At 46.7% G+C, this 27,288-nt stretch overlaps 1 protein-coding gene across 1 annotated transcript in view; it reads left to right on the top strand.

The window, feature by feature from the left end:
- The window catches only part of LOC133529248 (jmjC domain-containing histone demethylation protein 1), a 52,857-nt gene extending 33,958 nt beyond the window's left edge, over positions 1–18,899 (top strand). Inside the window, exons 8-21 of the mRNA XM_061866937.1 lie at positions 1,098–1,268; positions 1,725–1,884; positions 2,372–2,501; positions 2,796–2,919; positions 3,366–3,456; positions 3,845–3,999; positions 4,480–4,578; positions 5,152–5,242; positions 7,103–7,266; positions 9,684–9,857; positions 10,069–10,205; positions 10,682–10,970; positions 13,306–14,678; positions 15,161–18,899. Coding sequence (XP_061722921.1) covers positions 1,098–1,268; positions 1,725–1,884; positions 2,372–2,501; positions 2,796–2,919; positions 3,366–3,456; positions 3,845–3,999; positions 4,480–4,578; positions 5,152–5,242; positions 7,103–7,266; positions 9,684–9,857; positions 10,069–10,205; positions 10,682–10,970; positions 13,306–14,678; positions 15,161–15,278 — 3,276 coding nt within the window. The 3' untranslated portion in view covers positions 15,279–18,899. The remainder of the gene's footprint in view (positions 1–1,097; positions 1,269–1,724; positions 1,885–2,371; positions 2,502–2,795; positions 2,920–3,365; positions 3,457–3,844; positions 4,000–4,479; positions 4,579–5,151; positions 5,243–7,102; positions 7,267–9,683; positions 9,858–10,068; positions 10,206–10,681; positions 10,971–13,305; positions 14,679–15,160) is intronic.
- The last annotated feature ends 8,389 nt before the right edge of the window (positions 18,900–27,288 follow it).

Genomic DNA, 27,288 nt, shown 5'->3' with positions numbered 1-27,288 from the left:
TTTTTTTTTTAAATACCACCACGGTGGCAAACAAGCATACGACCCGCCTGATGGTAAGCAGTCACCGCAGCCTATGGACGCCTGCAACTCCAGAGGTGTTACATGCGCGTTGCCGACCCTTTAAAAACCCTTTACACTCCTTTTTTGAAGAACCCCATACTGTAGACCCTCGGGAAAACCCTTCCGACCCTTCCGAGGAAGGGAGCTCATTCCACAGCCGGAGCGTCCGCGGGAGGAAATTCCTCTTGAACCGCACAGTACGCGACCATTTAGGTTCTAAGGTGTGAGGATGAACTCCCTGCCGACGGCGAGCGGTGCGGTGATAGAAAGTGGCTGTTGGCATCATGTCAAACAATTCCTCAGAACACAGCCCATTGTACAAGCGGTAGAACACACACAAGGAGGCAAAGTCTCTCCTTAGACTTAAAGGTTCAATACCGCTTGTGAGTTTGGGATCGTCAACGATTCGCACAGCGCGCCTTTGGACTGAGTCAAAGGGTCCAAGCTGGCATGCTGGTGCTCCTGCCCAAAGGTGACAGCAATACTCCATATGGGGTCTGACTTGCGATTTATATAGCAGCAGTCTTTGCCCCGGAGTAAAGTATCGCCTCGCTTTATTGAGCACACCGAGTTTTTTGGATGCCAGCGCAGCCTTCCCTTCCAGGTGGCTACGGAATTGGACGTCACTGGAGATGTCGACACCGAGGATCCCAATACTCCCTGACATGGTAAGGGTTGTGTCTTGGAAATGCGGGGCCAATGGTAAATGGGGTTTTCTTAGCGGTGAACGCGCAAACTTGTGTCTTTGTGGGGTTGAATCGGACTAGATTGTCCCGACCCCACACCGAAACTCTGGATAGAGTGCTCTCAATGTCCGACACAAGCTTTTCACGACTCTCAAGCACCACGGAACGAGGGATGTTGGCACGGCCTGTGTAATAGGCATCCCCAGTACTGTCGTCTGCATAGCAATGAATGTCGTCGATAGACAACATGTCATTGATGTGCAGCAAAAACAGCGTTGGGGATAGCACAGAACCTTGCGGAACGCCAGCGTTAATGTGTTCTATCTAACTTGAACTGTATGTTATATACAGGTGCCACAGAAGTTCCGGTACCCGTTCTTCACGGAGATGCTGTGGTACGTGCTGGAGCGGTACGTGGGCGCGCTGCTGGGCCGCAGCCACCTCGCCACGGAGGGGCAGCCGCCGCCGCAGCCGCCCAAGGAGCACGTGCACCTCACGCAGAACGAGCTGCACGGCCTGAAGGTACCGTGTCTGTACTACAGGTGCCGCACCAGTTCCGGTACCCCTCACGGAGATGCTGTGATATTTTATGTATCAGCCTACTTATTGAGTTTGAAAAACACGTAAGTTGAAAGTTAAACGTACAACAACACGATGTCTATGAAGTCAGAGTTGTATATATTGAAGTTCCGTATGCGCAAGTTCATAATGCCCTTATAAGTTTGTCTGCTCAGACTTATTTTGATTTCAAATAGTATCTGGCTGCATAGCCAACGTGCCAATCGTTTATGCTCCGTAGGGAACGAAACGTGACTGTTACTGTCGCACTAAAATAAAAGAGTGATAGAGAGAGATGACTGCGATTCGCTACGCTGCGTTGAAGATTGACACGTTGGATACCTAGGCACCCTGATATCGTCATTGCTAAATTATTTCTGGTAGTCATCTTTTTAATTATATTCCATTCTTTTATTTCAGGCTATAGTGATGTACTTGCATCAGTTGCCGGCCGCCCGCAAATCAGTGCCAGAGCTACTGGCCGACCCCATAGCGTTGGTCAAGGATGTCCGCACGCTGGTCGAGCAGCACAGACATGATAAACAGCATCTGGCTATCACGGGCGTGCCGGTGTTGAAAGGTAAGATTGTAGAGTTTATTTTAGGCTGTAGGGTGTCGAGTCGATTCATCCGGTCTTAACGCCTATTGTCCAGGGTTGGAGCTGATGATGGAGCAGCGACAAAAACAACCCTGGACACAGTAAAAATTGTATATGAATAAAAATGTAAAAAACAAAGGCGCTTAATGCGCGGACGCGTGATGTCATGCCCGTCGTTGATGGAGGGGGGGATGGCCGCGGCCGCGCCGCTCCGGCGCCGCTGCCCGCGCGCCCCGCGCCCCGCAGCCCGAAATCGTCATCCGGTCTTCACGCAGTGCTGGCGTAAACACCTGTCGTGTACGGCAGATCATCGTGAACTTTATCGGAATACATGAAGGCGGATATCGAGCGGGAGCCGCGTCTTTGGCAGTATAGGGGTTAAGAAAACAGGTTTCAAATAGGCTTTGTTTTTGCGATCATAAGAGCTCATTCAGTAATCGTGTGATGAGAGTGAATGTTGCGGTTGCAGGGCCGGACGAGGTGGTGACGGGCGAGCGGCGCCAGTCCAGCGGGCGCGGCGGGCGCGGCGGGCGCGGCGGCGGCGCGGCGCGGCCCCGCCCCGACCACGCCAACTCCGCGCCCCGCCGGCGCCGCACCAGGTACCGCGCCATTACATTCTGAACCTTCCTGCGACGGGATACGGTTCACGAATGCTCACTCGCTGGTGGTGATGAGCTGTTTACACAATCCTAACAATGAAATCGTACTGAAAAGACAAGTTACTTATACTGTGGTACTGATTAAGTTTTACTTTGAGACTGTTAAAAAAATGTCCGTTCACACTTTTGGGCTAATCGGATGCCGATTCTTTTTACAGCGCAAAAAAACGATGTTTACAATGAATAATAAACCCCGCCACCTATCAACCATACATTTATACTTTTCATTTACAGATGCAAGAAATGCGAAGCCTGTCAACGAACGGACTGCGGCGAGTGCGTGTTCTGCCACGACATGGTCAAGTTCGGTGGGCTCGGCCGCGCCAAGCAAACCTGCATCATGCGACAGTGCTTACAGGTAACAAGAAGTGACAAAAAACTCCTGTAAGACTCGGACATATTGTATCAATTGTATAAACTCATTTGAGTCTGGGTTACCTACGAGACAGGCTGAGCCTAGTGTAGGAGCCAGAGCAAACTGACTAGTATACTTCCTAGCCAAGGTACCTACATCTTATCTTATATTACAATACCTGAAATTAGGGAACAAGACCAAAAATTCGCCAACCAACAGTTGCTGAACTGAACTGAATCAAGAATTCCCAACTTTCTCCGGGTCCGCTGCTCTTTAGGAATCTTTGAGCCACCCATTAAATATTATGGCATTTATGGCGGTAAAATACCAATAAATATAAAAGTTTATTTACGAAAACTATCGCACGCTTGCAAACTGTTTTGAAGCAAAAAGCACAATGATAAATGTATTCTCTTTGGCGACTATTTGATTTGTGTTTTGTGTTGCAGCCAATGCTACCAGTCACAGCTTCGTGTGCCGTTTGTCATCTCGATGGTTGGATGCAAACTCCTGTCGCGCCACAGGCTAAAGGCAATTCCGGTAAGTCTTCTTAACTCAAACTAGTAAAATTATTCAATATGGTAGGATTGACTTAATACACAAATTACACAACAATACGAAAGAATATATAATATCGCTTTAAATAGGCCGTTGATACAAATGACCGCGACCGCGAATTGACGGTCGCAGCAAGTACCCCCAATAAAGGGAATCGATGACCTGTTTAAGATCGTAGGGAACCTTTGTATAAGGATAGCACCATCAATTACTTTAGAGATCCTAGTGAAAGCCTATGTTCATATTCAGCAGTAAACATCTTTCATCGTATATAATGAGATCTGGCATCTGTGCGCTTGCCAAATGTTATGGAGGGCGACAAAACGTTTTCCGGGCTAGTTAGGATAATGAAGTTGTTTGTTGAATTCAGGTCGCAACGGGCCATCTTCCCTGCGCGAGTGCTCGGTGTGCTACAGCATCGTGCACCCGGCCTGCGTGCCGCCCGGCGGCCAGCTCAACGAGGACCTGCCCAACTCCTGGGAGTGCCCCACCTGCACCACCATGGGGCTCAACCACGACTACAAGGTGACCTGTCCAAACCACTTGCTCGGTGCCTTTATGTTCACACGGAACGGGTCGCCCGCGTGGAAACTGCCGTACGAGTAGCAGCGTGTGGCCGCTGTTTAATTACGGCCGAGGAAATACGGTTTACGGTTCACTTTACTTTGGACAGCTCTCAGCATAAGTATTTACAACCAAATTTACTTGAACCGCAAATTGTTAAAAATTCAATTTCCTTGAGCGTATATAGGCTTCACGCGGTGATTACCAAGCAAATCAAACAAATCGCCGCTTGTTCCAAGACATTTAAATGAAATCACAAGATTCGAGATATCTTTATTTTAGCAATAAGTCCCAGAAAGAAAGAAAGAAATATCCTACAAGTTCTTCTATTTTCATTTTAAAAAGCATCTAATAAATACACCAGGAAATTAGTGAGAACAGCGCTGGACTGTGTCAACGATGGATCATGTGCGTTTACTAAGATTCCTATTTATTTTCCAGCCTCGTCATTTCCGCGCGCGGCAGAAGTCTTCGGATCTCAGGAGGATGAGCGTCGGCTCAGATGCCAGTCATATAAGCCGAGAACACAGTAGCCTACAGGTATGACCTTACTGTTTTACACCTATTCGAAATTAGTTTTTTATTTTATTTTATTCCCATACATTTTGTATACGACTTGGTGTCTAAAAATATTTTTAGTACATTGGTTGGTTATCAACCAACCAATGAATGAATCAAGAAGCGCTGGTGGCCTAGCGGTAAGAGCGTGCGACTTGCAATCCGGAGGTCGCGGGTTCAAACCCCGGCTCGTACCAATGAGTTTTCAGAACTTATGTACGAAATATCATTTGATATTTACCACTCGCTTTTCGGTGAAGGAAAACATCGTGAGGAAACCGGACTAATCCTAACAAGGCCTAGTTTACCCTCTGGGTTGGAAGGTCAGATGGCAGTCGCTTTCGTAAAAACTAGTGCCTACGCCAAATCTTGGGATTAGTTGTCAAGCGGACCCCAGGCTCCCATGAGCCGTAGCAAAATGCCGGGACAACGCGAGGAAGTAGAGGTTGGTTATCAAGGTTTTGTTATTGAATCTAATGTCTTCGAAGCCCTAACACATACATTTAATCCCATCGCCACATGCATCGTGCGGTATATTTAATTTGTATGTTTCAGAATAAACTACCGCCTCCGGGTCCAGTCAAATCGGAACCTAGTTCTGATAACGAAGGGAAGAATGACGTCCCACATATCAAGTCTGAAAGTGGTGAGTGTGCAAATGCTTACAAAAGACATGCGACTCCCGCGCCACGCCCCGCTCCAGTTTAGTCTTTTCTATCGCAGCGCGGTGGCACGTGATTGGTAATTTTTTTATAGTTGACTACAACGTGTCGAAATGAATATTATAGTTCAGTTATGCAATTATACATAGTTTAGGAAATCTTAATTCAACCATTACAGTCGACGAGTAGAAAATAGTTATTTAAATAACTATTACGATACAAGTGCGAAAAATAGGAAATTCGACACGAGTTGCGAATTACCTATTCGCAGATTCGCATTTGATTCGCTTCTTACTCTTATAATAATACTAACAATTTAAAAAATGATAAAAAATCAAACAAAAGCATATACCCCAGCTATCGTAAATATAAAATAAATTATGTAAAAATATTTTCTATAATGTCAATATCTAGGGAGGAAAATGGGGACTAAGTTTGTATGGACGGATGATGGGTCGTCCACTATCCTCTTAATAATATTATAGTAGTTTATGTGACTGCTACATAATGACAGCACGAATGTACCATGCAACATATGTACCATGGTTTGCAATAAAGGAAATAAAGGATAAAGAAAGGCATTAAAACACAAGGACCACACGAGTGTTTTAATGCCTAATTATGTAAAGTTACATACACTATTTTATCTACACACATATTATAAACTTGCTATGATATATTCACTAACCCAATTTACAGCCAACATTGGGGCATCGTTGCTCTTTTTGCGAAACTCGCGAATATGTGGCGGCGTCGCCGAAATATTTTTATCGCTCATTTCATACGAAACTTGCTATATTTACTTAAAACAACTGAACAAACTAATTTTATACTTAAAACTAATTAATAGATAAACAGTACGTCAAACGGCGTTAAATGAAAACTTTTTTCACGCATGTCACGCATTCGTAGTTTTTTTTTTTTTATCTAGAGACAAACTAGAGTCGGGGGGGCCTATTTCCGTATCGTTCGATACTACGGACGTAGATAACAAGCTGGATAGAGTACATTGGCCAAAAAGTGTGTCCATATGAGAAGTCAAACCAGAGTCTTGCATCTCGTTCTAATTGGGTTGACCATAAGTCATATGTATGTGGGATATTAGGATAAGTTGGAAACTTGTATAGTTAGGGCCAGGATCTTTTCTCATTCGTGCAGTGAGAGAGAATCATACTGTATTTTCCCTATGCGCTGCACTCTGGAGCACAGTGCAGTGCAAAAAATGTGAATCATCTCATAAACATCTTTCTCTTTTACTCCAAGGCGTAAATTATAGTAACATATAAATATGAGAAGTCTTAAGTCTTATCAGTAAGCCATGATAAATTGACACACACTTACTAAGAGGGTTAGTTAAATAAAAGTTTGTAAAACATTTTGCTAAGTCCTAGTGTAGCGTAACAATTAAGTTTTAAAATAAATAAATATGGTCAGTACCATTAACGTATTTTGAAAATACACGAAAATATGTCATCAAGTTGGGGATACCAAATAATATTCAAAGTTACTACAATTTCTACCATATTAAATTTTGTCGTGCACATGCTTGTTTTAATTAGTCAACAATATTAACATTATAATGAATTGCAAATTACTTAAAAGATATCAGAACCGTAATGCGTGCACGCATGGTGGTATAAAAACAGTCCACGCGCGCCGTCACGAACATCCCCGATGCACTACAGAAACGGATTTGATATGTGTGTAGATAAATGTCTGTGTTAAAGTCTGTTATCTTGCAATTAAATGTCTTCGGTCGCTTTGGTTCTCAGATTATCTACACGGCCAATAATTTGTAAACAAATACAAAGCTAACCTAATCGAAGAAATGATTTTACGTACAGAAATAAAACGTGAAGAGGAAGGCGGAGAACGTGGCGCCGGCGAGCACGGCGGTGAGTGGGAGCCTGCGGCCAAGAAGCGGCGCCCCAGCGACGAGCAGGAGGCGCCCAGGAAGCAGGCGCTGCGCGCGCAGCTCGCGGCGCAGCTCACACACCACTCCGCCAAGGTGAACCGGGGGGAACATTCTATATCACAGTGGGAGCCCGCGGCCAAGAAGCGGCGCCCCAGCGACGAGCAGGAGGCGCCCAGGAAGCAGGCGCTGCGCGCGCAGCTCGCGGCGCAGCTCACACACCACTCCGCCAAGGTGAACCGGGGGGAACATTCTATATCACAGTGGGAGCCCGCGGCCAAGAAGCGGCGCCCCAGCGACGAGCAGGAGGCGCCCAGGAAGCAGGCGCTGCGCGCGCAGCTCGCGGCGCAGCTCACACACCACTCCGCCAAGGTGAACCGGGGGGAACATTCTATATCACAGTGGGAGCCTGCGGCCAAGAAGCGGCGCCCCAGCGACGAGCAGGAGGCGCCCAGGAAGCAGGCGCTGCGCGCGCAGCTCGCGGCGCAGCTCACACACCACTCCGCCAAGGTGAACCGGGGGGAACATTCTATATCACAGTGGGAGCCCGCGGCCAAGAAGCGGCGCCCCAGCGACGAGCAGGAGGCGCCCAGGAAGCAGGCGCTGCGCGCGCAGCTCGCGGCGCAGCTCACACACCACTCCGCCAAGGTGAACCGGGGGGAACATTCTATATCACAGTGGGAGCCCGCGGCCAAGAAGCGGCGCCCCAGCGACGAGCAGGAGGCGCCCAGGAAGCAGGCGCTGCGCGCGCAGCTCGCGGCGCAGCTCACACACCACTCCGCCAAGGTGAACCGGGGGGAACATTCTATATCACAGTGGGAGCCCGCGGCCAAGAAGCGGCGCCCCAGCGACGAGCAGGAGGCGCCCAGGAAGCAGGCGCTGCGCGCGCAGCTCGCGGCGCAGCTCACACACCACTCCGCCAAGGTGAACCGGGGGGAACATTCTATATCACAGTGGGAGCCTGCGGCCAAGAAGCGGCGCCCCAGCGACGAGCAGGAGGCGCCCAGGAAGCAGGCGCTGCGCGCGCAGCTCGCGGCGCAGCTCACACACCACTCCGCCAAGGTGAACCGGGGGGAACATTCTATATCACAGTGGGAGCCCGCGGCCAAGAAGCGGCGCCCCAGCGACGAGCAGGAGGCGCCCAGGAAGCAGGCGCTGCGCGCCCAGCTCGCGACGCAGCTCACACACCACTCCGCCAAGGTGAACCGGGGGGAACATTCTATATCACAGTGGGAGCCCGCGGCCAAGAAGCGGCGCCCCAGCGACGAGCAGGAGGCGCCCAGGAAGCAGGCGCTGCGCGCGCAGCTCGCGGCGCAGCTCACACACCACTCCGCCAAGGTGAACCGGGGGGAACATTCTATATCACAGTGGGAGCCCGCGGCCAAGAAGCGGCGCCCCAGCGACGAGCAGGAGGCGCCCAGGAAGCAGGCGCTGCGCGCGCAGCTCGAGGCGCAGCTCACACACCACTCCGCCAAGGTGAACCGGGGGGAACATTCTATATCACAGTGGGAGCCCGCGGCCAAGAAGCGGCGCCCCAGCGACGAGCAGGAGGCGCCCAGGAAGCAGGCGCTGCGCGCGCAGCTCGCGGCGCAGCTCACACACCACTCCGCCAAGGTGAACCGGGGGGAACATTCTATATCACAGTGGGAGCCCGCGGCCAAGAAGCGGCGCCCCAGCGACGAGCAGGAGGCGCCCAGGAAGCAGGCGCTGCGCGCGCAGCTCGCGGCGCAGCTCACACACCACTCCGCCAAGGTGAACCGGGGGGAACATTCTATATCACAGTGGGAGCCCGCGGCCAAGAAGCGGCGCCCCAGCGACGAGCAGGAGGCGCCCAGGAAGCAGGCGCTGCGCGCGCAGCTCGAGGCGCAGCTCACACACCACTCCGCCAAGGTGAACCGGGGGGAACATTCTATATCACAGTGGGAGCCCGCGGCCAAGAAGCGGCGCCCCAGCGACGAGCAGGAGGCGCCCAGTAAATGTACTGCCATCTTTCGACACATGATTTTTACTGTGTGTTTTTGTGAAACTTTTATAACGCCATTTGACTTTGATCCTTATTCTTCCACTGATGTTAAATTTGTTACATATCAAAAAGTGACGTCATCTAATAGATCATAGGCTTTGGTCTATGCTCGGTAAGACGGCGCAACTTTTGATATTTAACACATGTCAATTAACACTATTCGGAGAAACGGAGCCTTGTTAAATTGGTCGAGTAGATTTTACAACTGGCGGGCGTCGGCGCCCCCTGCCGGGCCCGGCGGGCGGGGGGTAGGACAGGCGCAACACGGCATACTAACTGGTTTAACTATTACAGTATGATTAATATGGAAGTTTCTTTTTTTCCTCGCAAGTGTCTTGAAAAACGTCGTATGAAACGCGTGCGCATTGGTCATTACACATACCGGCTTTCTTATTGCGCGTTCGTTTACAGCTCGCGCACACAATATCGCCTCGTGTGTATTGGCTAACGTACCACACTTGTATCACCATGTACTATTATTTCATTCTAGCAAATGAAGAAGCCCCTGTACCCGGTCCGACCTGCCCCGATGCTAGGCGGGGGCTTATCATGCTCCGGGTCGCCGTGGCTGGACCGCGGCGCCATGCTGTGCGTGTTCGCGCGCCTCACGCCCTCCGAGCTGGCCACGTGCGCGCTCGTGTGCAAGGCCTGGGCCGAGTACTCGGTGAGTAGCGTTGCTGACAAAACTAGAATCTAGGCGGACGTACCGCCGAATGAAATTGCTCATGTATTATAGCGATTATCACAATACGGATAGTACACTAAAAGTTACATACATTAGAGCTAATATCAGATAAATTTATTAACTCAAAACTAGCATCTTGATTAATTATGAGTTATTTGAAAAAATAATAAATATTTTTGTTACCTTGCAGATGGATCCATCCCTCTGGCGCAGCATGTCGTTCGTGCAGGTGCGCGTGTCGGCCGCGCAGCTGGCCGGCATCGCGCGCCGCCAGCCGCTGTCGCTCGGCCTCGAGTGGTGTCATCTCGCTCGACGCCAGCTGGCATGGTAAGCATATCCTTTTTTTTTCTCTTGGCGCTTATTTCGATTGTTACGTCTGCAAGTTTTTGAGTCGAGCAGACGTAATATGAATGACTTTATGCAAGTGATAAAATAACCGTCACTCTGTGGCACCGCGGGATCGAAAGTGACGGGCACCACTTAATCATCTTGTCATGTAGGCAAGAAAAACTAGTACAGGAGTCATGCATTGATAAATATGCTTGTAGTATATTCCATTCTATCATTAAAAACGATGTCTCAAATATCTTTTTTAATGGTGGGATGAAGAATGCTGTCGATTCTGAGTAGATGAGCCCAAAAATATCTCGATTTGTAACAATCAGGTTTTCAATATGTATAAACGGCCATAGAACAGTGATATAATCAAACTTCAGTCTTTTCACGATAGTGTAAAATACAATATAATATATAAATGTAAAAAGCAGTAAATAATGTGCATATATTTGTATGTGTACTGTTAGGCTCCTGGCCCGGCTGCCGGCGCTGCGCTCGCTGTCGCTGGCGGGGTCGCCGGCCGAGGCGGCGCTGGCGCTGCGCTCGTCCACGTGCCCGCCGCTCACGTCGCTGGACCTGTCGTTCGCGCGCTGCCTCGACGACGCCAAGCTGCGCGGCATCCTGGCGCCGCCCGAGAACTCGCGGCCCGGCGGCGGCAACCGCACCGGCGCCGAGCCCTCCCGCCTCGCCGCGCTCGCCGTGCTGCGCCTGCCCGGCACCGACATCACCGACGTCGCCATGAGATACGTTGTGCAGGTTCGTATTCAACCGCACCGGCGCCGAGCCCTCCCGCCTCGCCGCGCTCGCCGTGCTGCGCCTGCCCGGCACCGACATCACCGACGTCGCCATGAGATACGTTGTGCAGGTTCGTATTCAACCGCACCGGCGCCGAGCCCTCCCGCCTCGCCGCGCTCGCCGTGCTGCGCCTGCCCGGCACCGACATCACCGACGTCGCCATGAGATACGTTGTACAGGTTCGTATTCAACCGCACCGGCGCCGAGCCCTCCCGCCTCGCCGCGCTCGCCGTGCTGCGCCTGCCCGGCACCGACATCACCGACGTCGCCATGAGATACGTTGTGCAGGTTCGTATTCAACCGCACCGGCGCCGAGCCCTCCCGCCTCGCCGCGCTCGCCGTGCTGCGCCTGCCCGGCACCGACATCACCGACGTCGCCATGAGATACGTTGTGCAGGTTCGTATTCAACCGCACCGGCGCCGAGCCCTCCCGCCTCGCCGCGCTCGCCGTGCTGCGCCTGCCCGGCACCGACATCACCGACGTCGCCATGAGATACGTTGTGCAGGTTCGTATTCAACCGCACCGGCGCCGAGCCCTCCCGCCTCGCCGCGCTCGCCGTGCTGCGCCTGCCCGGCACCGACATCACCGACGTCGCCATGAGATACGTTGTGCAGGTTCGTATTCAACCGCACCGGCGCCGAGCCCTCCCGCCTCGCCGCGCTCGCCGTGCTGCGCCTGCCCGGCACCGACATCACCGACGTCGCCATGAGATACGTTGTGCAGGTTCGTATTCAACCGCACCGGCGCCGAGCCCTCCCGCCTCGCCGCGCTCGCCGTGCTGCGCCTGCCCGGCACCGACATCACCGACGTCGCCATGAGATACAGGTTCGTATTCAACCGCACCGGCGCCGAGCCCTCCCGCCTCGCCGCGCTCGCCGTGCTGCGCCTGCCCGGCACCGACATCACCGACGTCGCCATGAGATACGTTGTGCAGGTTCGTATTCAACCGCACCGGCGCCGAGCCCTCCCGCCTCGCCGCGCTCGCCGTGCTGCGCCTGCCCGGCACCGACATCACCGACGTCGCCATGAGATACGTTGTGCAGGTTAGTATTCAACCGCACCGGCGCCGAGCCCTCCCGCCTCGCCGCGCTCGCCGTGCTGCGCCTGCCCGGCACCGACATCATCGACGTCACCATGAGATACGTTGTGCAGGTTCGTATTCAACCGCACCGGCGCCGAGCCCTCCCGCCTCGCCGCGCTCGCCGTGCTGCGCCTGCCCGGCACCGACGTCGCCATGAGATACGTTGTGCAGGTTCGTATTCAACCGCACCGGCGCCGAGCCCTCCCGCCTCGCCGCGCTCGCCGTGCTGCGCCTGCCCGGCACCGACATCACCGACGTCGCCATGAGATACGTTGTGCAGGTTCGTATTCAACCGCACCGGCGCCGAGCCCTCCCGCCTCGCCGCGCTCGCCGTGCTGCGCCTGCCCGGCACCGACATCACCGACGTCGCCATGAGATACGTTGTGCAGGTTCGTATTCAACCGCACCGGCGCCGAGCCCTCCCGCCTCGCCGCGCTCGCCGTGCTGCGCCTGCCCGGCACCGACATCACCGACGTCGCCATGAGATACGTTGTGCAGGTTCGTATTCAACCGCACCGGCGCCGAGCCCTCCCGCCTCGCCGCGCTCGCCGTGCTGCGCCTGCCCGGCACCGACATCACCGACGTCGCCATGAGATACGTTGTGCAGGTTCGTATTCAACCGCACCGGCGCCGAGCCCTCCCGCCTCGCCGCGCTTGCCGTGCTGCGCCTGCCCGGCACCGACATCACCGACGTCGCCATGAGATACGTTGTGCAGGTTCGTATCGATGTTGCCGTAGACAATAAACCGTCTAATGGTTTCTTTATGTCTGCTTAACAATTAGTTAACAAGAAATCAAGTTTAAATGTTCCCTGAAGCGTAAAAGTGTTTAGTTCGTAACCATCCAAAAACTAACTTTTTAAAGCTGCCAACTACTAGCTTCTGCACTAGGCGCTGAGATGACGTTCCGATTGTACGATACACTAGGAATGGCTATGAATTTTCTACAAGGTATACTGAACGACTCGAGTTGATGCGGTATCGATCCAGTATCGAACATGCGACAACTTTATGGATAAGTTGTACCAAACCAGCTGTCATCGTAAAACTTTCGCAAAATTTTATTGAATGACAAATTTTATACTTCATTGCCTATTACTGTTTACCTATCCGTCATTTGTGTTTGGCGCAACTGACTTTTAATCAGTTAAAATAACTCAAGGTAGCAAGTTTCTGGTGATGTCATGAAAATTGAATGAACAATATTATTTCCAGGCGTTACCAAAGTTAGTGGAGCTGGACGCGTCGTCGTGCGCGCGGCTCACAGACGCAGGAGCGGCGCAGCTGGCGCACCACGGCCTGCAGCGCCTGTCGCTGGGCGGCTGCCGGCTGCTCACCGAGGCCGCGCTCGACCACCTGGCGCGCTGCCCCAACCTCGTCAGGTATGTATGCGGCTCACAGACGCAGGAGCGGCGCAGCTGGCGCACCACGGCCTGCAGCGCCTGTCGCTGGGCGGCTGCCGGCTGCTCACCGAGGCCGCGCTCGACCACCTGGCGCGCTGCCCCAACCTCGTCAGGTATGTATGCGGCTCACAGACGCAGGAGCGGCGCAGCTGGCGCACCACGGCCTGCAGCGCCTGTCGCTGGGCGGCTGCCGGCTGCTCACCGAGGCCGCGCTCGACCACCTGGCGCGCTGCCCCAACCTCGTCAGGTATGTATGCGGCTCACAGACGCAGGAGCGGCGCAGCTGGCGCACCACGGCCTGCAGCGCCTGTCGCTGGGCGGCTGCCGGCTGCTCACCGAGGCCGCGCTCGACCACCTGGCGCGCTGCCCCAACCTCGTCAGGTATGTATGCGGCTCACAGACGCAGGAGCGGCGCAGCTGGCGCACCACGGCCTGCAGCGCCTGTCGCTGGGCGGCTGCCGGCTGCTCACCGAGGCCGCGCTCGACCACCTGGCGCGCTGCCCCAACCTCGTCAGGTATGTATGCGGCTCACAGACGCAGGAGCGGCGCAGCTGGCGCACCACGGCCTGCAGCGCCTGTCGCTGGGCGGCTGCCGGCTGCTCACCGAGGCCGCGCTCGACCACCTGGCGCGCTGCCCCAACCTCGTCAGGTATGTATGCGGCTCACAGACGCAGGAGCGGCGCAGCTGGCGCACCACGGCCTGCAGCGCCTGTCGCTGGGCGGCTGCCGGCTGCTCACCGAGGCCGCGCTCGACCACCTGGCGCGCTGCCCCAACCTCGTCAGGTATGTATGCGGCTCACAGACGCAGGAGCGGCGCAGCTGGCGCACCACGGCCTGCAGCGCCTGTCGCTGGGCGGCTGCCGGCTGCTCACCGAGGCCGCGCTCGACCACCTGGCGCGCTGCCCCAACCTCGTCAGGTATGTATGCGGCTCACAGACGCAGGAGCGGCGCAGCTGGCGCACCACGGCCTGCAGCGCCTGTCGCTGGGCGGCTGCCGGCTGCTCACCGAGGCCGCGCTCGACCACCTGGCGCGCTGCCCCAACCTCGTCAGGTATGTATGCGGCTCACAGACGCAGGAGCGGCGCAGCTGGCGCACCACGGCCTGCAGCGCCTGTCGCTGGGCGGCTGCCGGCTGCTCACCGAGGCCGCGCTCGACCACCTGGCGCGCTGCCCCAACCTCGTCAGGTATCTTTTTCAACTTAAATGCACAAAGAAAAGACTTCTTAAAGACAGCGGGCAAAGTTCCCTACCGATGAACCAATAAAAATATATACATATACAATATATACTTGGTATGCATGTATATTGCATAAAGAAATAAGATAGATGGCTTTAATATTTTCATACCATGCGCGAAAATTGGTGTCTCGGTCGAGGCAAACTCACGTGTGGCCACGAGCTCACGGCAGAGACATGCCTCCACGGACCGTGTTGCTTTTCGCTACAGTTTCTCCGTTCCCTATGGATCTGAGAGGCTAGCCTTACTTGCGTTCTCTCACGCGACTCATACTTGAAGTCGCCTTAGATCTTATGGAGTCGGACGCGAGAACGCATGTGCGCGATAATTCACTGATATATACGGCCTCTTGCGTCATTCTGATTCAGGGCTACTGAATAAATAGTTAACTGCTTGAATCATACGTTTAATTCCCTATTTTATTTCGCAGACTGGATCTCCGACACGTCCCCCTCGTGTCCACCCAAGCGGTGATCAAGTTCGCCGCCAAGTCGAAGCACAACCTGCACGTGCAGGACGTGAAGCTGGTGGAGCGGCGCAAGACCTGAGGCTCGGACGCGCCGGCCGCGGCGCCCGGGCCCGCCGCGCCGGCGGACGGCTGAAGTGACAGTGACTGACGCGCAACTGATTACAGTGGTAGCACGGCATGGTCCACAGTGTTGACGGTTGAAACTCGCAACTTGAATACGGCGTCGGGTATTTCCTATTTGTTTTTTAAACTGGGGCCTGTTTTTCAAATGATTAGATTTATTAGTCTAATATTAGTATGTTGACAATCCATACGATTCGACTTTTCGTGGACTAATCGTTTATCTAATACCATTCGAAAAATTTACCTCAGTTTGTTTCAGAGTTCAATTTCCGGCAAAAAGCATTCGTTCAATAAAACTAATGGCAAATATTAATGATGGTTGTTAATGCTGTAAATAAAATATCCGTCACTTCTACTTGTAAGCTTATGTTGTGATATTAATCGATTACGATTAGATGATCTTATCAAGGAATTTTCTTGTGTTGAATTCTGATTCAGGAAGCAAGGCTGATAGTAATGGATATGTTATTTATAAAAGACCATTATACTCATGCTGTGTATTTTATATTTATATGTATTTTTCGTATATTATCTCATGGTAGTACCAGTACCCAAGTACACAAGTTTGAAATTGTAATAGTTATCTCATTATTAATCAAAACAGTGGCATTAAATTAGATAACATGAGCGAGCTAGCTATTGCTGTTTTGGACTTCAGACAATGATACAATTCTCAGTGTCGTTAAAAAAACTATCTCTTCCATGAGTGTTTGCAAAATCCATCACAATAAAAGTAGATTTCAATGAAACTGAGAATTCATTCATCCATCGTGCAACCCGCTTTATTATGTCAGGTGACATATTATTTCTTTTTTTTTCTCAGAAGTTTACACCAAAATCAAATTGTGTAAAAAATGCACGCGCACAACATATCAAAGGGTCATTCTACAAAAATCTCATTCCTCTTACCATACCTATTCGCAAATTCCCAGGAGATGCCGCATTATTAGCATCTCATTTTTGGTGACTGTGTAATCAGTGCCAAGTTCCATCTACAACGTGATCTAGCGGATCTCCTGGGAATTTGCGAATATGTATAGCCAGGGGAATGGGATTGCTGTAGAATGACCCAAAGGCGTCCTGCTTTAACACTGCGGGGGCATACGTTAGATGTAAATCAAACAAAGACTTGATTTAAGCCTATTTGGTAATTCGAAGTGATACGATTTCTAAATAAATGATAGAAATATTGTTCTAGACGTTGTCTTTATAGGAATAGTGAATGATGTGGTTTTTGTAGCGGCTGTTTGAAATTGGAGCGGAAATTTAATTAAGCTTTAGTGTGATTTTAGATATGTAGAAAATTCGTTTCATCACATTTGGTCGTAAAGCTGGCGTTCAAGGGGTAATAGATGATATTACTCCAATTCCAGTACTTTGGAATCTTATTTGAAGCAAGCATCAGATCAAATTATTCACAATTTCAGACGACTGCTAGAAAAATGCACTGGAATTCATGTGTTTTAAGGGATGACTTATAAATATGTAATTAATTCTTGTAGAGATTGATTTTTCCAATTATTTTATTCTATCTTTTGCAATATCAGTGCCAACATATAGGTAGTTTCTATATGAATCAGCACATATTTCATTGCACAATCAAATAACTATATTTAAAGTTGAACGATATTAATTTTATTGCGTACTGTTGGATTGGTATCTATTATATTTTATTGTTGGTTTTATGTTTGATAATGATGGCCTTTAATGTCGAAGGTTTTCAATAAATTATTGAATAAACCTTTGTACAAAGATAAAGGCGACGATATATATTAATAGAATGTTATCGCTTCATAGCATAACCAAGTTTCAACGCCTCCATTTGTTGTGAAGTAATTATCTACAGCAAAGTTTGCCCATATTATAAACAAAATAAAGCAAACTGGCGATAATAGGAAAAGATCGCTTGATGTGCAATTGAGTTTCGTAAAGGCTTGAAGAATTTGAGTGAGCCGGGGGAGGTGGGAACGCAACACGATGCGTGCCTGACTCGTAAAGTGATGTCATTAAAGGTTACATTTGAAAAATCTGCGCGTCATCGTGGATGACACGAACTATAACGCTGTATTTTAACTTTTTATGATTCGGAACGCCATTCCAATATGTTTTAACATTAACAAGAAATAATAGCTTTATTGAAAAGCTTTGAAACATTGGTTATCTACTGAAACGGCACACTCAACACTTGTATTCAAATATGGATCTCTGAACTTCTTATAATGTTAGGATTCCTCGAACAATTGTTCGTATACTTATATATTGTTCCAGCATTACTTACTTTTTGTAAATATTAAAAATGTTTATTTATTTCGCACCCCCGAAGAGGAAGAATTATTTTAGGTTCATGACAATTGTAAGAGCTTAGGTTGTATTTTTCTTAGTTCTAGTCGCTTTTTAGGTTTAAGCTATTATTAATAGGTATGTTTGACTGTGACCGATTATATAACATTTATTGATCATTTCTTGAACTTTAGAGGCTACACAATAAAATTACGCTTTTCATTTTCGTTGAACATTAACTAAATATTTCCGAAATTTTGTAGAATAATGCTTGAAAAGTTACAATAAAGCTGGTGCAAATTATACACATTTTTGACACGCGACGTAATTATTTTTGTATAGTGATTATGATATTATCGTAAAAGTTAATAAAATTAGATCAGATTTTCAGTATAAAAGAACTTTGAGAACAACAATGAAAATATCAGTATATTAGTTTGTAAGGTCCGACTGTGGTCACAGCGTAAGGTCGGAGGGCCGCCTATAGGTTTAGCATCGAGAGGTAAAGATATTACACTATACTTGTCAACTTAGCAGATTTCAAACCAGTCATTACTTTTTTTAATTTACGACTCCTTGTACGAGTTTGAGTGAATAAAATTTAGTAAAGAAAAAACAAATATAATAATTATTAATTACAAATAATACACCGTTTGCACACACGATTGGGCATTTGTTCTATTCTCAAAAGGGCAAAACAATTTGGATTGATTTCATCAAAAGGTTCCAAATTCAAAACTACAAAGATGACCAGTGTAAGGAGGATATATTTTTGATATTATTTCTGAAAACAACAATTATAAAAGTGCCAATAGTCTGTTGGTTTGACAAGTGTGTACATACCGCTGACTGTACATAGGTAGCCTAAGTCGTTATCGAGTAACATTGTACTTGAAACCATAGGCTCATAATTAAAATACGGAGCTAGTATCTAAGCATTGTGTGCCTCTGTGTATAGAGAATTTAGTGATAGATAAGAATCGTTAATAAAATTATATATACGGAAAAAATACAATTATTATTCACATCCGTCAGAATTATTGGTTAAATAAAATGGTGAATAATGATTATATTACAAAGTCTACATAAATCTAGTTTTCTAAGATGCCTTTATGCGAGAGTTTTTAAATCAATTTGAAAGATTTTTATATTTGACAGCTCGCATGCAGGCAGTCGTTGGTTCGAGCGTGATATTAAACCAATGGCTAGGTTAGAGTAGCGCCGCACGGCGACGAGCAACATGTATCATTGGTTACCATAAGCACTCATAGTATTTGAAATAAATATTTACAATGAATATCTTATTTTACTTCATAGTAATGTAGAATATGCATGCGCATGCGGCCCGCCAGCTGGGTATAGAACTTTGCCAACCGATTATTACAAATGAATGAAACGAAACGAAAAACGATATGAAAATAAATGATTTTAAATTAAATAAGGCGATTATTTAATATTAAAATTACTTATGAAAAGAGATGTTGATCCATCTGAATCATAACCATATTATTATTTTTTTATACCACGACGGTGGCAAGCAAGCATACGGCCCGCCGGATGGTAAGCAGTCACCGTAGCCTATGGACGCCTGCAACTCCAGAGGTGTTACATGCGCGTTGCCGACCCTTTAAAAATCTGTACACTCCTTTTTTGAAGAACCTCATACTGTAGACCCTCGGGAAAACCTCGGCAGGTAGCTCATTCCACAACCGGAGCGTGCGTATTTTGAAGACAATCATGAAACTGTTATAGGGACCGTGCGCCTTGGAGGGTCTGCCATCTTGTGGTCTGAATCGGAACCATAAACATGCACATTTACACGTCAAGTGTTTTCTTGTGCATAGTAGGTTCTGCCATCTTGTGGGCTACATCGGAACAATAAACCTCACATTTACGCTTCGCGCCCAAAATCTGACAGCTCCTGTGCTGCCTCCTACAGTTTATGCACACTCCCTATCGTTTTCGCCAAGTTTAAATCGAAATCACTTATCAGCATTACCGCCATCTGACGTACTCTTACAATACAAAGTAGAACGTGATTCGAGGGTATTCACGCGATCAGTAGTGCAATGAAATGCTCACAGATGGCGCTAGATATGTTTAATTTTGTACAAATAACGTTTCCATTATCATCGTCCTCGCGTTATCAACTAATCCCAAGAATTGGCGTAGGCACTGGTTTTTACGAAAGCGGCTGCTAGTGCCATCTGACGTTCCAACCCAGTGGGTAAAATAGGCCGAATTGGGATTATTCCGGTTTCTTCACGATGTATTCCTTCACCGAAAAGCGGCTGGTAAATATCAAAAGATATTTCGTACATAAATTCCGAAAAACCAGCGCTTCTTACAAATAACGTTTCCAATTAGAAATAAATAAAGTTCGAATTTGTCCATGTTTTTTTTAAAGATTAACACCTAATTAGAATCTTCCTTCAAAAAATGTAGATATATATAATATAATTATATTAATTATATAAAAATATCGAGATAATATCGAGTTATATAAAACATGATATATAATAAATAAAAATGATGATATATAAAAAAAAACACGGAGTCCCCTAACCCGCCAGCTCTTGGTATGGTGCATATTAACAACGAGTGGGATATACGCGGCTCATGGATGGCTGGCTAAGTGGAATGCCCAACAATTTAAGGATGAACACTCAACCCACGTCCATCTGGCTTCAACTAAACCGCATACGAACAGGCGTTGGAAATTGCTGGTGTAACTCCCCTCAGTGTGTGTGTGGTGTCCTTGAGCAAACGATCGAACACATAGTTCTGGAATGAATTCTCATTCTCACTCAATTCAAGGGACGGATTGAAGACCTCGCGAACCTCAGTGAAAGTACCATCGAGTATCTGAAGAGTGCAAACATCAATCTGTAGATTAATATTTAATTTAAACCCAATAACTAAAAAATGCCATACGTTAAATAAAAATAAATAAATAAATAAATGTTTACTTAATACGAATCAGCTTCATGCACTCGAGCTTTCAATTAATCGGCACTTGACAATAGTATTAACTTAATCTTACCAACCGATTCAGTTAGACGGTTGAACTATAGGGAACATTAGTTTAAGATCCGGTTCGAAGGACCGACGGTCGCTAACTTCGATCAAATGTATTTTAATTATTAGTTACCTCGAGAACTGCCTAAAGTCTTTAACAGAGTTTAGGTAATAGAGTCGCAGTAGATAGGATGAGTATATCACTATAATAAGTATAATAAAAGTTTACTAGGTTGAATGCTTGTATTTCATTCACAGTGGAATTGAAAGCCAGCAAGAAAAATAACCGTAAAGAAAGACCGCGAAGCAAAAGAAATCCTGTCGCAATAATCTTTTTGTCTGCACGGAGCCAAGCTCGAACGCAAATTAGAAATTAAAGATAGCTATCTAACTCTGTATTTAATACAGCCCCGTAAAGGTGTCTTCCATTTTCTTTTTCGACACGCACTCTCCCCTACCAAAGAAGAGGCGACGAGATTAGTCTAGAATCCAATTACATTTTCCAAATTTCCTATTTTTCCCCAGCCGCGGGTTCAAAGCTCACAGAAAATTATTTTCTTCGCCCCCTAAGAAATGAAAAATAAACGTGTCTCGCGCGGGAGGAGCGACAACAAGAAATACGAGTAACCCGGGCCGGGTGAGAGCGGGACACAGTCATACTGGTTTAACAAAGTGTAAGCGGGATGGGTGTGAGACGTCCCTAGCGGGGATTTGTTTTTTTTTTTTATAGAGGAGGCTGTGACTTCCATTGCAAATGAGTCGCGCGGTCTGAAGTGCAAACTCTGCTTGCGGGCACGACCGTCTTAGGTGACAAGAAAATAGGTAAAGGAAATGGAAGCTTTAAATTGAACTGGGTCGCTGCGTGCCGGGTCTCTTGTTTACTTTGAATTTGTGCCATTCTTTTCGGTAAATGGTTTCGCTAAAAACCAATTGCTCTCAAAAGAATAGACGTCAGCGGCTACTTCAATCTACGTAATGTACATTTTTTTCTTTGCGATTTCCTGTCTGGCTCCTTTATACTTAAAGACAAACTATAGTTTGGCCCAGGTCTGTCTCATTTCAAACATAGACAGAGAGAATCATGCTGTCTTTGTCTTACGCTAGTACTAGCACCAAAAAGAAAGGGATGAGTCTAATTTTCCTGGGTCTTACGTTATACGACTACTGAACCAATAAAAAAACTCTTGCGTTTAAAATGCTTGCGTTCAACTTTTTTTAAATGGGAGGGTACCTACTTAATGATTTCGTTTTTGTGGTATGTGAGACTCACAACAGAATACCCTGCCACACGAGCAAGCATGACAACATAGATTAACCATTAACAAGTACAGAACAACAGCGACAGATGGCCCGGCAAGTGCCCAGCTTTACGACACTATTACGGCGATATAACGTGTAATGCCATGTAAATGTGATAAAAATGAAAATGTCCCCGCGCGGAGGCCGGTTGACTTCGCTGTAGTTGGGGTCTGGGTTACCGCAATTAATTTTGTTTGTGTCGTCTTTTATAGTACATAATTTTGGGGGCATATTGAGATTTAGTTTACCTGCTCTTTTCATCGATCGTTATGCATTGTATGTATAGGTATGTCAGTATTATATGTAAGTAGCGCCGTTCTCAGATGTAGGATAAAGAGTGTGATGTAGGATACTAATTCGGTACTAAAAGCTCGTACTGTGCTGTTTCAGAGGAATTATCTACCGCTACCACTGCGGCTGTGGAATGAACTAGACGCTGAAATGTTCTTAACTGTACCTACCTATATACATAGTTCAGTCAGCGTCAATAGTAGCGGATAAAACGTCGCACCAAAATTAGCTGCCATCCTGGTAATACTTTACCAAATAGATATAGATTCTCTACAGTTGCCGTTCAAAAGTATCTGTCTGTCACAGTCTAGTTGTTCTTCATATACCATACCTCGAATCTGATACGCTACTTTTGATGCTGACATATTATTAATCATTTATTTGAAATAACAAGGATTCATAATACATGGTTAGTAACATAATAGCTCAATATATTTCAGGGATCTCGGAAACGGCTTTAATGATTTCGATGAAATTTGCTACATGGGCGAAAAATTGAGTAGTAGTAGTAGTGTAGTAGTCTGGGAAAACGCGCATTTTTGAGTTTTCCGAGCAAAGCTCGGTCTCCCAGATTTAAATATGGAATAAATTGGTGAGGCCATAATCCTTTATGGATTTCTGCTAAGTGTGATAGCTCGATGGCTCAATATATTTACTACGTACCTAATATATAGGTACTTATCTGGTTTTCTATGAGCAGATAAAGGTTCGTCTAAACTATCTTTGCACCAGCTTGGTAGCGACAAATAAACTTCACATTCCTGTGAAAATATGATGTTTATAGTGTTACGCCACACTTTGTCGCTGCCGAGTCGGTGTAAATTTAGCTTAGGTAGAGTCTGGCTGACTGGCCAATGAACTGTCACGTTAGCTAGGACACAAAAACAGAGTTAGACTAGTTGATATAAAGCAATGTTGATATATTTATCAGGCGGCAAGCGTATCGACCAGCTGGGCCCGCTCACGCGACGCTGATTCGCGCTCTGACAGTGACGCGACTGGCAACCGCTTTAATGTACAGTCGGCTGCACCAGTGCACTTCCAACAGTACCTCATTTTATAAATATTTTATCAGTAGAACGAAGTTTAAGGACATCGGGGTATGTCCTTAAACTACGTCCGTTCAAAAGAGAGGCAGAGTAAAGCGAAATATCTTGTTCGAATCTGGGGAGTACCCCTACCTTACAGAAGATCACGGATGACCTAGCATTTTTTGCTTTAGTTTGCATTTCCTCATAGTCTTCATAAGTATGTCTTTTCAGAACGTCCTTATATTGTAAGTAAGGTAAGGTTAAGTAGGTACTGGCGACCGCTTATACGTTTACCATTCTGGAGTTCTGAAAAGAAGATACGCATCGCCACTCTACCTTCTGACATCCGAGACACGTGCCCAGGCCCAGATCATCGTAGCTGCCGCTTCATTAGATACGCCTCAGGACGTTTGAATTTCTGACCCAGTCCGAATATTTGATGTTCATGAGACATCATAAATCAAATGGTCATCAGTGGGCATCAAATGGTGGTCGTGGAGTATGGAAACATTACATGTACTTCACTTTCGATATAAAATTTCCAAAATCAAAACCTACATATTTAGAAGTGCTTCTCGTTGCGTCGGCGACGATACCGGCAGCTGAGTGAGCGTTGAGTGGCGGGCACGCGACGCGGTGGGCCGCACGCACGCTCGTAGCGAATTAACAAGATTTGCTTGTAAACGCCGTGCTAAGGAAGCACGGTGTCGGGGTCTTGTGGCTTGGAAAATATCGAAGTCGGTACAAACTTTTAACCCCATTTTCACCTGTTTTTTAAAGATTTATTAACATAAATAGTGAAATAAAAATATACATTAAGCTATTATGATTCACCTGAGCATTTCACCTGAGTATTTTAATTGCCGATATGTAAAATTCTTATATTTTACCAATAAACGAGTATGAGTATCAAATAGAAACGAATAATAAAGGTAAAATAAAAAAAGATAAATATAAAACGGTAGGTATACAACAAAAATAACCAATCAAATAGAAATCTAAATAATACAAATAATAATTGACACAAATATATTGTACAATAACGTCAAAGGTTAAACTTTGCTTTGTAATAACGTCAAAGGAATTTCGACTTGTTACTTGTAATCACGCGCGATCGCTCTCACTAATTATTACAGACTTTTCCTAGAGTTTTTTAAATTATTTTTGTATAAGTAAGCACGCAACTATAAGTAATATTAAATCGTTTTTCTTTTTACTTCAGGTTTCATTTTGTTAAAGGTCTAGGTTATTTCGAGTGGTCAAAGTCTCCAAGCACTAATAGCACTATCACTCATATACCTAGGCTTAGCACGAGCAGGTACGCTACTATATACAATATAAGTATCTCACGCGAGGTAGACTGCCCATCTTCTTCTAGCTAAGTAATTAGAGGGAAATTTATCTCGCCGCGCGCGCTATATTGTCGCGGCGCACTCGTACTAAGCCTACAGCTGTATCAAAACCAGCATGCACCGCATATCCGCGTCCTTGAGTCACGGTTTTCGTGTTCGAACCGAAGTTAATCACTAAGTATTTTGACTTATAGCATTGCACGAAATTGAATTGAATAGGAGTTATACATATGTGCTGCCTACGAAAGATCTTGGGCATATGATGGCAGGACAAGACAGATTGACCAACCAAAGGGTTCTAGAAATCGCACAGCAGTCCAGCCTTACCGCGCTTCTCAGAGGCCACTGCGTTGGCTGGGGCATGTGCACAGGATGGAACCTTCTCGACTGCCACGCCGTGTTCTTCTTTGTGCAGTAGCGAATGCGATTGCGGTTGGCGCAAGTGCGTTGGAGATGGTCGCAAGTTCTGCGACGAGGCCTGGTTTGCGACACTGGCAGACTTTTTAAGTATATTTGCACGCATGTATATCTTACATTATGTTATCTTTCTCGTATCAATCTTATAAGTTAATATACTTTACTTTTCATTTTAGCTCGCACCACATTAGCACTTGTTTTGTCCAAATTATAATACATATAGTGTACACTCAAACATAATAACATAACTCTAAGCCATTTAGTTTCCGACTAACAGCGAGTAAGGGATAATATATCAAGGGTCTGCCTGAAAACCAGCGTTGTAGTAAATACACTGCAACACTATGCTGAGGCTCCTTTTTAACACTCATGAATATTTCTCCCTTATATATACAACTCAATTTCTTAGTTTTTAAGTCTAAATTTAAGGCTTATTTGTATTAAATGTCACTGTCTGTTAACTCTGCCATTTCATGTGATGTTGAATAAAAATTTTCTATGTCTATGTTTATGTCAAAAGGGAAAAAGGCAACGTCGCGATCCGTCGCGAACTTCCCTTGCCAGCTCTGTGGCAAAGTATGCCGCTCTCGCATCGGTCTATTCAGCCACCAAAAAAGATGTTTTTCGGACATTGCACCAAAGATCGTCTGAAATAGACGCTAAGGCCAGTAGTAGTACGTGGTACAGTGAGCCGACTTACGAACGCCTGCTCTGAATACAATCGGTCCCTTTTCTACTCCATGTGTTAGAAAGAGACTTCCACTTACCTTCAAGTTCTTAAGATGTTCACTCGATAAGCAAGATAGACTACTACTACTACTAAAGTTTCTACTAGCAGTCGCTAGTTTAGTACTCGCTAAAGTTTTCTTGCTTATTATTATCCTTGTAAAATCTGCCAAGTACAAAGATTAGCCTTGTAAGCAAGCCCTTGCACATAAATCATAGAGCACTGGAATGGAAGTGAAATATGAGGCAAGTGTATCAAATAGGTGAGCAGAGTAATCGGCACATGTGTCGCGCAGATTATAGATATGGCAACATTATGATTACTAAGCATACGGTAGAAAAGGGTGCATCGAAAACTTCGCGTATGATGGTCACATCACTAAAGATTGCCCATGTTTCATGATTTCAATTCGAGTCAAAAGCAGAGGGACTCTTTTTGGGTTGCTGCATTAGTTAGCTAGTCAAATAGAAGCATTTGTGTCAATGAGTCATTTAAGTAAAAAAGTTTCAGATTCTTCTTATATTTGCCAGGTCCTCTATCTGTGATACTGACAATTCTATCGTTTTTGTAATAAATAATGTTTGAGAAAGTTTGTATTTTTTCGCGCTTGTATTTTTTTTCCTATTTTCGGTGCTCTCCTGCCACAGCGATTTCTCATTATAAGATACTTGACGTTTTATATCTTACTTAATAAAGTAATACTCTAAGTAAGTACTCTAATAAGAGTAGTAAGTTCCTGTATTCGCTTGATTACATCCCGCGTAACCTATTTGCAATGTGTCAATGTAAATATTATCTATCATTTATTTTTTATCACAAATAAATAACAGACGAAGGTAGATATTCCTCATAACGTATCTCCTACTATAACAATTCCTCTTGTTTCACGTGGAGGCAGTAAAAGCGTGCACCACAACTCGTCGAACGTATATTGCCCGGGTGTCGGCAGCTCAGTGCCGCGAATTCCCTCAAGTTATTATGGCCTACTGAACCGGGTAACGAAACCGCCTCCCGGGGCCCCAGAAAATACTCCGCTTTGTCATAACTACAGCTATCCGTCTTAAATAACTAGAATTTTGCGTTTTCTTTATTAAGGTAGTCGAAAAATGCGTCTGGATGATAAAATTTCTGAAGGCATTAATGGTGTCCCAGTTCTGGATACCTACTATCCTAATACTTGCCACCTTCAATCTTAATTCCAAGCAATATAGGTGACAAAGGGTCTGTCAACTATTGGAATAAGTCTGTCAAACATGGGGATAAGAATTTACCTTACTGGGTCAAATATGCCATGACAACCTAGTTCGATGTTTGAATCATCACTCTGATCCATAAGATCATTTCGTTTGGTCTACACCCCGCTCCCCCTTGACACCTCTATAGTATTATTGCTCTGAGACTAACCACTTGCTAACCACGATGACGTTGACAGATAGCTTGGTGCAACTAGCCCCGATTCATTCAAGCATGGAGTAATTTTTGAGTGGTCTGTAGCTATTTGAGTCTTAACTTAATTTACCCATGGTTAGTATTAATTTCCTCGATTTTTTT

Source organism: Cydia pomonella, chromosome 20 (assembly GCF_033807575.1).
Source record: "Cydia pomonella isolate Wapato2018A chromosome 20, ilCydPomo1, whole genome shotgun sequence".
Lineage (NCBI taxonomy): Eukaryota > Metazoa > Arthropoda > Insecta > Lepidoptera > Tortricidae > Cydia > Cydia pomonella.
This window is presented reverse-complemented; position numbering and strand designations above follow the sequence as displayed.